At 42.0% G+C, this 12212-nt stretch overlaps 1 protein-coding gene across 1 annotated transcript in view; it reads right to left on the bottom strand.

Moving 5' to 3' along the window:
* The window catches only part of LOC140731911 (protein CASP-like), a 725429-nt gene that overhangs the window by 19644 nt on the left and 693573 nt on the right, over positions 1 to 12212 (bottom strand). The window contains exon 22 of the mRNA XM_073053890.1: positions 254 to 318. Within this exon, the coding sequence (XP_072909991.1) occupies positions 254 to 318 (65 nt within the window). The remainder of the gene's footprint in view (positions 1 to 253; positions 319 to 12212) is intronic.

Genomic DNA, 12212 nt, shown 5'->3' on the forward strand with positions numbered 1-12212 from the left:
GCTCCCATTTGCCTCCTTTAAATTCTCCCCCCTTCCACTGTGGTGCACAAAACTTTCTATTCTGCACCTGATTTACCTTAGAAATTACTACAGTTGTTTACTTATACAATGTCACGCTTTCTGCTGTCCTCCAATCACAATCAAAGAGAACTGCAGAGAAAAACAGCCCAAAATTGGAGTGAACCTGTAGTAAGGAAGCACCATGCTGTGATGGGAAAACTCCCGTTTTGGATACCTCTGATGCAATACTCACTTCTTAGCACAATAGGCGACACAGTCTCTGCCCACGCTCTCACTCCAAGCCACCTTATACAATACCTGTAAAATAAAGGCATTCAGCTGAGAAATTCAGAGTTATGAACGAAACTCAACACATATTAAATGGCAATATTTTAAGGGAGTACTTCAAACTGCAGTGATGCAGGCCATAATCTTAAAAACCATATATAACCATATAACAACTACAGCACAGAAACAGGCCATCTTGGCCCTTCTAGCCTGTGCCGAACGCTTACTCTCACCTAGTCCCACCGACCTGCACTCAGCCCATAACCCTCCATTCCTTTCCTGTCCATATACCTATCCAATTTTTTAAAAATGACAATATCAAACCTGCCTCTACCACTTCTACTGGAAGCTCATTCCACACAGCTACCACACTCTGAGTAAAGAAGTTCCTCCTCGTGTTACCCCTAAACTTTTGCCCCTTAACTCTCAACTCATGTCCTCTTGTTTGAATCTCCCCTACTCTCAATGGAAAAAGCCTATCCACGTCAACTCTATCTATCCCCCACATAATTTTAAATACTTCTATCAAGTCCCCCCTCAACACATTTATAGACTCAATCAGGAATATGGATTGGAAACCACAAACATTACACCCTTGTTCAAAAAGAAATGTAGGGATCAACAAAGGAACTACGGGATGTAAACTTGGTGATAGGGAAAAGTCTGGAAACATAAATCCCAATTAGCAGTCACTTCACTAAGAGTTCACTGATTATTATAAATCCTAAATGAAAACTCCTTGTCTGTGTTTACTATGGAGAAGGTCATTGAATGTGGAGAATTTAGGGCTGAACTGTGATGCTGTAAAATATACCCACAGCGCAAAAGAGGAGATGCTGTCAGGTTGGTGCTGACTTTGGATCCTAAGAGAGATCATTTGTAGAATACCTATGAGATGGCTTTTTTAGAGCAGTTTGTGGTTGAACCCATTAAGAGATTGGGTGTCATGTAATGAATTTAATCTGATTAGGAGGTTGAAGGTAAAGGAACCCTTGGGAAGCAGTGAACACAACATGATAGAATTCAGTGTAATTTAAGCATGAAAAGCTAAAGTCAGACGTATCAGTACTACAGGGGAGTAAAGGGAATTACAGAGGCAAGAGATAGAAGCAGACCAAAGCTGATTGGAAGGGGATACTAGCAGAGATGACAGAAGAGCAGCATTGGCTAAAGTTTCTGGGAGGAACTGGGAAGGTGCAGGATATGCCAGAGAAGAAGTAGTATTCTAAAGACAGCGTAACACAACCGTGGTTGACAAGGGAAGTCAAAGCCAACATAAAAATAAAAGAAAGGGCATATAATGGAGCAAAATTTAGTGGGAAGTTAGAGGATTGGGAAGCTTTTAAAAATTGACAGAAGGCAACTAAAAAGCCATAAGGAGTGAAAAGATGAAATATGAAAATAAGCTAGTCAATACTATCAAAGAGGATTCCAACAGTATTTTCACATATATAAAGAGTAAAGGAGAGGTGAAAGTAGATATTGGACTGCTGGAAAATGCCACTGAATAGGTAGTAATGGGAACAAGGAAATGGTGGACGAGCTGAATAAGTATTTTGCATCTGTCTTCATTGTGGAAGAAGCTAGCACTATGCCAGATGTTCAGAAGTGTCAGGGGGCAGAAGTGAATGCAGTTGCTATTACTAGGGAGAAAGTGCTTGGGAAGCTGAAAGGTCTGAAGATGGCTGAAGAGATTGTGGAGGCATTAGTAATTACCTTTCAAGAATCAATAGATTCTTGAATGGTTCTGGAGGACAAGAAAATTGCAAATGTTACTCCACTCTTCAAGAAGGGAGGGAAGCAGAAGAAAGTAAACTATACGCCAGTTAGCCTGACCTCAGTAGTTGGGAAGATGTTGGACTCAATTGTTAAGGATGTGGTTTTAGGGTACTTGGAGGCACATGATAAAATGGGCCAAACTCAGCATGGTTTCCTTAAGGGAAAATCTTGCCTGACATATCTGTTGGAATGCTTTTAAAATAAAAAGCAGGACAAAGGAGAATCAATGGATGTTGTGTATTTGGAATTCACAAGGCCTTTGATGGGGTGCCACACATGAAGCTGCTGAGCAAGACAACAGCCCATAGTATTACAGGATAGATCATAGGCTGATTGGCAGGAGGCAAAGTGTGGGAATAAAGGGAGCCTCTTCCAATAGGCTGCTGGTGATGAGTGGTGTTCCATGGAGATCTGTTTTGGGACCGATTCTATTTACGTCATATGTCAATGATTTGAATGATAGAATTGATAGCTTTGTTGCAAATTTGCAGATGATGTGAAGGTAGGTGGAGGAGCAGGTAATTTGAGGAAGGAGAGAGTCTCCACAAGGACTTAGATAGATTACGAGAATGAACTAAGAATTGGCAGATGGAATGCAAGGTCGGGAAGTGTATGGACATGCACATTGGTAGAAGGAATAACATTCCATAAGACCTTAAGGTACTGGAGCAGAATTAGGCCATTTGGCCAATCGAGTCTGCTCCACCATTTCATTACGGCTGCATCATTTTCCCACACAGCCCAAGTCTCTGACCCTGTATCCTTTCATGCCCTGACTAATCAAGAAACTATCAACTTCTGCCTTAAAAGATATCCAATAACTTTGTGCTTATAGCTGCCTGTGGCAACAAATTCCACAGATTCACCACTCTCTGGCTAAAAAAAGTTCCTCCTCATCTCCGTTCTAAAAGGATGGCCCTCTACTCTGAGGTCCCCTGGTCTTCGACTCTCCCAACATAGGAACCATCCTCTCCATATCTACTCTCTTGAGGACTTTCAACATTCGATGGGTTTCAATGAAGTCACCTCCCATTCTTCTGAATTCCAGTTAGTACTGGCCCAGAACAATCAAACGCACCTCATAAGACCCGTCTTTCAATCTGAGAATTATTTTCCTGAACCTCCTCTCAACTCTCTCCAACGTCAGCACATCCTTTCTTTGATAAGGGGTCCAAAACTGCTCACAATACTCTAAGTGAGGCCTCACCAGTGTGTAAAAAAAGTCCTCAACATTACATTCTTGCTTTTCTATTCTAGTCCTCTCAAAATGAATGCTAACATTGGAGTTGCTTTCCTCACCACTGAACCAATTTGCAAATCAACCTTTAGGGAATCACTTTGCACCTCTTATTTTTTAAGTTTCTCTCCATTTAAAAAATAGTTTACTCTTTAATTTCCTCTACCAAAGTACATGACCATAAACTTCACAAAACTGTATTCCATCCACCACTTCTTTGCCCATTCTCCTGTTCTGCCTGAGTCTTTCTTCCTCTCTACTTCCGCAACACTATCTGCCCCTCCACCTATCTTTGTATCGTCTGAAAACTTGGCCACAAAGCCATAAATTCTGTCATCCAGATCATTGACATATAATGTAAAAAGAATTGGTCCTAACACAGACCCCTGTGGAACACCATTAGTCACCGGCAGCCAACCAGAAAAGGCTCCATTCATTCCCATTCTTTGCCCCCTGCCAATCAGCCAATGCTTTATCCATGCTAGAATCTTTCCTGTAATACGATGGGCTCTTAACTTGTTAGGCAGACTTGTGTGTGGCACGTTGTCAAAAGCCTCCTGAAAGGACGTCCTGACGAAGGGTCTCGGCCCGAAACGATGACAGCGCTTCTCCTTATAGATGTTGCCTGGCCTGCTGTGTTCAACCAGCATTTTGTGTGTGTTGTTTGAATTTCCAGCATCTGCAGATTTCCTCGTGTTTGCTCTTGCCCCTCTTTTACATTTTATATATCTGTAGAAAATTCTGGTATCCTCTTTAATATTACTGGCTAGCTTACCTTCGTAATCCATCTTTTGCTTCTTTATGACTTTTTTAGTTGCCTCCTGTTGATTTCTAAAAGCTTCCCGATTTTTAAATTCCCACTAATTTTTGCTCTATTATGTGCCCTCTCTTTGGCTTTTATGTTGACTTTGATTTCTCTTGTCAGCCATGGTTGTGTCATCCCACCTTTAAAATACTTCTTCATCAACACTATCCTCAAAAAAGGGTAGACTATAGTAGAAGTGGTAGAGGCAGGTTCGATATTGTCATTTAAAGTAAAATTGGATAGGTATATGGACAGGAAAGGAATGGAGGGTTACGGGCTGAGTGCAGGCCGGTAGGACTAGGTGAGAGTAAGCGTTTGGCACAGACTAGAAGGGCCGAGATGGCCTGTTTCCGTCCTGTAATTGTTATATGGTTATTTCTAAACGGGGAGAAAATTCAAAAATCTGAGGTGTAAAGGGTCTTAGGAGGCCTCGTGCAGGATCCCCTGGAGGTTAACTTATAGGTTGAGTTGGAGGTGAGGAAGGCAAATTCAATGTTAAAATTCACTTTCAGAAGACTAGAATATAAAAGCAATGATTTAATGCTGAGACTTTATAAGGCTCAAATGCAGACAGAGCAAAAAGTTAAATTATACCACAGAAGCCATATTCAAAAGGGCGAAGAATGCAGGACTGAAGCTGCTGTACTTAAATGCCTGTAGCATTCAGAATAAGTTGGATGAACTCGTGGCACAATTAGAGATTGGTAAGTATGATGTTGTGGGCATCACAGAGTCATAGCTGGGAGTTTAACATCAAAGGATATACTTTGTATCGGAAGGACAGACAGGAAGGCATAGGCGGTGGTGTAGGTCTGCTGGAAAGAAATAGAATTATATCTTTAGAAAGAGGTGACATAAGGTCAGAGATTGCTGAATCTTTGTGGATGGAGTTAAGAAGCTGCAAGGAAAAAAAGGAACATTATGGGAATTATACTGTATATAGGCCTCCAAATAGTAGCCAAGGTGTGGGGTTCAGATTGCAAAGAGAACAGGAAAAGGTATCTGATAAGAGTAATGTCAAAATTGTAATGAGGCATATCAAATATGCAAGGGGTTTGTGAAAATCTGAGATTCTGAAATCTGAGAATCTCAGGGTATCTGAGATAAATGGGACAGTCTCCACTGTGGTTTCTGAGATAATTTTAAATCGCAGCAAGAGGCGGAGAGGGAAGAGGTAAAAGCAGCTCGGAGAGAAGCTGTTTTTTTTAAACTGATTCACGGCAAAGTGGCTAGACTGCGCAGGTGCATGACGTAGCGTGCCAAAGGTTTAAAAAGAAAGTCCACCATATACAGCAGCCATCGCCGGAGTGGACTGAGGCAGAGTGGGTCGGCTTTGGCTCAATCAGGCTTTGGCCAGAACAGGCAGAGGCGAGGTTTGAACGGGGCACAACTGCAGAAGCGCGTGACAGTCGGCCCGTGAAGCAGCTGGAGAACTTAAATAGCGAGCAGAGGCTGAGTACGAGCTTCACTCCAGGTGAGGTAAGGCCGGGTAAGCTTGTTTAATTAATCTAATTAGATTAGGAGTAGGTTAATGGAGGCAGCAGTTAGGGCAGTTGAGTGCTCCATTTGCAGTATGTGGGAAGACAGGGCGAGCACTGCTGTCCCTGATGACTACTCCTGCGAAAGGTGCATCCAGCTGCAGCTCCTGACAAACCGTGTTAGGGAACTGGAGCTGGAGCTGGATGAACTTTGGATCATTCGGGAGGCAGAGGCAGAAATAGACAGGAGTTTCGTGACTGTCAGGAGAGGGAAGGGGAATAGACGGGAAGAGCAGAGCACCTGTGTGGCCGTTCCCATCAACAATAAGTATACTGTTTTGGATACTGTTGATGGGGACAAGTTGCAGTGGTTGCGTCTCTGGCACCGAGACTGGACCCTCAGCTCAGAAGGGAAGGAAGGAAAAGAGGAGAGCAGTAGTGATAGGGGGTTCGATAGTTAGGGGGACAGATAGGAGGTTCTGTGGAAGAGATCGAGAAACCCGGATGGTCTGTTGCCTCCCTGGTGCCAGGGTCCGCGATATCTCTGATCGAGTTCTCAGTATTCTCACGAGGGAGGGTGAGCAGCCGGATGTCGTGGTTCATGTAGAGACCAATGACGTGGGAAGGAAGAGTGAGGCGGTCCTGAAATGTAAGTTTAGGGAGTTAGGTGCCAAGTTAAAGGGCAGGACCTCCAGGATAGCAATCTCAGGATTGCTACCAGTACCACGTGCAGGTGGGTTTAGAAATAGTAAGATAGTGCAGATCAACACGTGGCTGAAGACATGGTGCAGGAGGGAGGGCTTCAGATTTATAGATAATTGGGCAGTTTTCCAGGCAAGGTGGTACCTGTTCCAGCGGGACGGTTTGCATCTGAACTGGAGGGGGACAAATATTCTTGCAGGTAGGTTTGCTAGAGAGGCTCCAGTGGATTTAAACTAGATATGAGGGGGGAGGGGAATGAGAGTTTAGGAACAAATGTATGGGAGAAGGAAGAAAAAGAAGACAGTGAAGTTCTTTGTACTGTTAGAGATAAACAGAAAGGAAGAGGTGGAGAATTTCTTAAATGCATTTATGTTAATGCTAGGAGCATTGTAAGAAAGGTGGATGAGCTTAGAGCATGGATTGATACCTGGAAATATGATGTTGTAGCTATTAGTGAAACATGGTTGCAGGAGGGGTGTGATTGGCAACTGAATATTCCTGGATTTTGTTGCTTCAGGTGTGATAGAATCAGAGGGACAAGAGGGGGAGGTATTGCGTTGCTTGTCAGAGAAAATATTACAGCAGTGCTCTGGCAGGATAGATTAGAGGGGCCGTCTATGGAGACTATTTGGGTGGAATTGAGGAATGGGAAAGGTGTAGTAACACTTATAGGGGTGTATTATAGACCACCTAATGGGGAGCGAGAATTGGAGGAACAAATTTGTAAGGAGATAGCAGATATTTGTAGTAAGCACAGGGTTGTGATTGTGGGAGATTTGAATTTTCCACACATAGACTGGGAAGCCCATTCTGTAAAAGGGATGGATGGTTTGGAGTTTGTAAATTGTGTGCAGGATAGTTTTTTGCAGCAATACATAGAGGTACCAACTAGAGAAGGGACAGTGTTGGATCTTCTGTTAGGGAATGAAATAGGTCAGGTGACGGAGGTATGTGTTGGGGAGCACTTCGGGTCCAGTGACCACAATACCATTAGTTTCAATATAATTATGGAGAAGGATAGGACTGGACCCAGGGTTGAGATTTTTGATTGGAGAAAGGCTAACTTTGAGGCGATGCAAAAGGATTTAGAAGGAGTGGACTGGGACAATCTGTTTTATGGGAAGGATGTAACCGAGAAATGGCAGTCATTTAAAGGTGAAATTTTGAAGGGACAGAATCCTTATGTTCCTGTTAGGTTGAAAGGTTAAAAGTTTGAGAGAGCCATGGTTTTCAAGGGATATTGGAAACTTGGTTAGGAAAAAGAGAGCTATCTATAATAAATATAGGCAGCATGGAGTAAATGAGGTGATCAAGGAATAGAAAGAATGTAAGAAGAACCTTAAGAAAGAAATTAGAAAAGCTAAAAGAAGATATGAGGTTGCTTTGGCAAGTAAGGTGAAAATAAATCCAAAGAGTTTCTACAGTTATATTAATAGCAAAAGGATAGTGAGGGATAAAATTGGTCCCTTAGAGAATCAGAGTGGACAGCTATGTGTGGAGCCGAAAGAGATGGGGGAGATTTTGAACAATTTCTTTTTTTTGGTGTTCACTAAGGAGAAGGATATTGAATTGTGTAAGGTAAGGGAAACAAATAGGGAAGTTATGGAAACTATGACGATTAAAGAGGAGGAAGTACTAGCGCTTTTAAGGAATATAAAAGTGGATAAATCTCTGGGTCCTGACAGGATATTCCCTAGGACCTTGAGGGAGGTTAGTGTAGAAATAGCAGGGGCTCTGACAGAAATATTTCAAATGTCATTAGAAACAGGGATGGTGCTGGAGGATTGGCGTATTGCTCATATGGTTCCATTGTTTTAAAAGGGTTCCATTGTTTAAAAAGGGTTCTAGGAGTAAACCTAGCAATTATAGGCCTGTCAGTTTGACGTCAGTGGTGGGTAAATTAATGGAAAGTATTCTTAAAGATGATATTTATAATTATCTGGATAGACAGGGTCTGATTAGGTACAGTCAACATGGATTTGTGCGTGGAAGGTCATGTTTGACAAATCTTAGTGAATTTTTTGAAGAGATTACGAGGAAAGTTGACGAGGGTAAAGCAGTGGATGTTGTCTATATGGACTTCAGTAAGGCCTTTGACAAGGTTAGTTAGGAAGGTTCAATCGTTAGGTATTAATATTGAAGTAGTAAAATGGATTCAACAGTGGCTAGAGGGGAGATGCCAGAGAGTAGTGGTGGATAACTGTTTGTCAGGTTGGAGGCCGGTGACTAGTGGTGTGCCTCAGGGATCTGTACTGGGTCCAATATTGTTTGTTATATACATTAATGATCTGGATGATGGGGTGGTAAATTGGATTAGTAAGTATGCAGATGATACTAAGGTAGGTGGCGTTGTGGATAATGAAGTAGGTTTTCAAAGTTTGCAGAGAGATTTAGGCCAGTTAGAAGAGTGGGCTGAGCAATGGCAGATGGAGTTTAATGCTGATAAGTGTGAGGTGCTACATTTTGGCAGGAATAGTCCAAATAGGACATACATGGTAAATAGTAGGGCACTGAAGAATGCAGTAGAACAGAGTGATCTAGGAATAATGGTGCATAGTTCCCTGAAGGTGGAATCTCATGTGGATAGGGTGGTTAAGAAAGCTTTTGGTATGCTGGCCTTTATAAATCAGAGCATTGAGTATAGGAGTTGGGATGTAATGTTAAAATTGTACAAGGCATTGGTAAGGCCGAATTTGGAGTATTGTGTACAGTTCTGGTCACCAGATTATAGGAAAGATGTCAACAAAATAGAGAGAGTACAGAGAAGATTTACTAGAATGTTACCTGGGTTTCAGCACCTAAGATACAGGGAAAGATTGAACAAGTTAGGTCTTTATTCTTTGGAGCGTAGAAGGTTGAGGGGGGACTTGATCGAGGTATTTAAAATTATGACGGGGATAGATAGAGTTGACGTGGATAGGCTTTTTCCATTGAGAGTAGGGGAGATTCAAACAAGAGGACATGAGTTGAGACTTGGGGGCAAAAGTTTAAGGGTAACACGAGGGGGAATTCCTTTACTCAGAGAGTGGTAGCTGTGTGGAATGAGCTTCCAGTAGAAGTGGTAGAGGCAGGTTCGGTATTGTCATTTAAAGCAAAATTGGATAGGTATATGGACAGGAAAAGAATGAAGGGTTATGGGCTGAGTGCGGGTCAGTGGGATTAGGTGAGAGTAAGCGTTTGGCACGGACTAGAAGGGTCGAGATGGCCTGTTTCCTTGCTGTAATTGTTATATGGCTATAAAATCAGGTTGCTGGCAGATTGCAACAGGGGGAATTTGTTGAATGCTTATGAGCTGGCTTTTCAGAGCAGCTTTTGCTGTTTGGGGAAAGGCTATCTTAGATTGGGATGTGTAATAACCCAGATCTTATTAGGGAGATTAACGTAAAGGAACCCTTAGTAGGCAGTGATCATAATATGATTGAATTCATTCTGCAATTGGAGAGGGAGAAACCCAATTACTGATACTCACATGTATTGGTAGCACAATGGAATAAAGGGAATTACAAGAGGCGTGAGAGAGGAGCTTGCCCAGTTGGATTGGAGGAGGATACTGGCGGGGATGACAGTACAGCAGAGGTGGTTGAGGTTTCTGGGAATAGTTCACAAGGCTCAAGAAAGTTATGTCCCTAAGGGAGAAGTTCTCAAATGGCAGGGGTAGGCAACTATGGCTGACAAGGTAAGTAAGGAATGCATAACAGCCAAGGAAAAGGCATATAAGGTAGCAAAAGTGAGTGGGAAGTTGGATGATTGAGCAGCCTTTAAAATCTAACAAAAGGCAACTAAAAAAAAGGGAAAAAATGAAATATGAGGGCAAACTAGCCAATAATCTAAAGCAGAATATTAGAAGATTTTCCAGTTATATTAAGAGTAAAAGGGAGGTGAGAGTTGATATCAGATCACTGGTAAATGATGCTGCTGAGGTAGTAGTGGGGGACAAAGAAATGGCAGATGAACTTAATAAGTACTTTGCTTCAGCCTTTACTGTGGAAGATACTATCAGTATGTCAGAGGACTGAGAGTGTCAGGGAGCGGGAGTAAGTACCATTGCTATTACAAAGGAAAAAGTGCTCGGCAAACTCAAAGGTCTTAAAGTCAATAAGTCACTTGGACCAGAAGGACTACATCTCCAAGTCCTGAGAGAGTTTGCTGAAGAGATAACAGACGCATTGGTCATGATCTTTCAAAAATCACATGATTCTGGCGTGGTCTCGGAGGACTGGAAAATTGCAAATGTCACCTACCCCACTCTTTAAGAAGGGAGGAAGGCAAAAGAAAGGAAATTATAGGCCAGTTAGCCTAACTACAGTGGTTGGGAAAGTGTTGGAGTCTATTATTAAGGATGATGTTTCGGGATACTTGGAGCTTAATGATAAAATAAATCAAATGGGAAATTTTGCCTGACGAATCTGTTTAGAGTTCTTCGAGGAAGTAATCTGCAGGGTGGACAAAGTGCATGTCATTTACTTAGATTTTCAGAAGGCATTTGATGAGGTGCCACACATGAGGCTGCTTAACAAGATAAAATCCCATGGCGTTACAGTAAAACTACTGGCATAGATAGAGGAATGGCTGACAGGTAGGAGGCAGCAAGTGGGAATAAAAAGGCCTTTTCTGGTTGGCTGCCAGTGACTAGCGGTGTTCCTCAAGGATTTGTATTAGGCCGCTACCTTTTATATTGTTTGTCAATGATTTAGGTAATGGAATTGATGGCTTTGTGGCAAAATTTACAGCTGATACAAAGATAGGTGGAGGGGTAGGTAGTGCTAAGGACACAATGCAATTGTAGCAGGATTTAGACAAATTGGAAGAATGGGGAAAAAGTGGCAGATGGAATACAGTGTTGAGAAATGTATGATAATGCGTTTTGGCAAAAGGAACAAAATTATCAAAATGGGGAGAAAATTCAAACATCAGAGCTGCACAAGGTCTTAGGAGTCTTCATACAGGACTCCCAGGAGATTCAGTCTGTGGTAATGTGGCATTTATTTCAAGGGGTATAGAATATAAAAGCAAGGGGAGTATTGTCAACAATTTTGGGCCCTATGTCCCAGAAAGAATGTATTGTCATCGGAGAGAGTCTACAGGAGGTTCACAAGGATGATTCCAGAAATGACGGGGTTGACGTATCAGGAGCATTTGGCAGGGCACGTACTCGCTAGAATTTAGAAGAATGTGGGGGGAATCTCATTGAGACCTACCCAATGTTGAAAGGACTACAAAATGTTTATATACAGAGGATGTTTCCTTTGTTGAGAGTATTGACTAGAGGGTACAAAATTGAGTGGTGACCTTTTAGAACAGAAGTAAGGAAGAATTTTTTTAGACAGAGAGTAGTGAATCTGTGGAATGCTCTGTCACAGACTCAGTGGAGGCCAATTCTGTGGGTATATTTAAGGTTGAAGTTGATCACTTCCTGATTAGTTAGGGCATCAAAAGATATGATGAGAAGGCAGGTGTATGGAGCTGAGTGGGATCTGGGATCAGCCATGATGGAATGGCGGAGCAGACTTCATGGGATGAATGGCCTAATTCTGCTCCAATGTATTATGGTTCTAACATTGGACATGCCATTTCCCCACAACGTTGTGCCAATCTTGATACAATTTTATGTACAGTGAATTTATGGACATACTATCAATCTCTCCATATAAGCTATCTGACGTATTTATATTTATTGTGGATTTTTTATTATTATTATTATTATTGTGTTCCTTTATCTCATTGTGTTTTTTTGTGCTGCATTGGATCTGGAGTTACAATTATTTTGTTCTTCTTTACACTTGTGTACTGGAAATAACATTGAACAATCTTGAATCTTCAGATGAAGTACAGTAGTCTCTTCCTGAGCATCATCCATTATCCCCCCTTGCAGTTCATACTGATGCATCCATCTAAAAGCCCCTTAAACTCTACCAAAATGCCT

The sequence above is a fragment of the Hemitrygon akajei genome, chromosome 8, assembly GCF_048418815.1.
Source record: "Hemitrygon akajei chromosome 8, sHemAka1.3, whole genome shotgun sequence".
NCBI lineage: Eukaryota > Metazoa > Chordata > Chondrichthyes > Myliobatiformes > Dasyatidae > Hemitrygon > Hemitrygon akajei.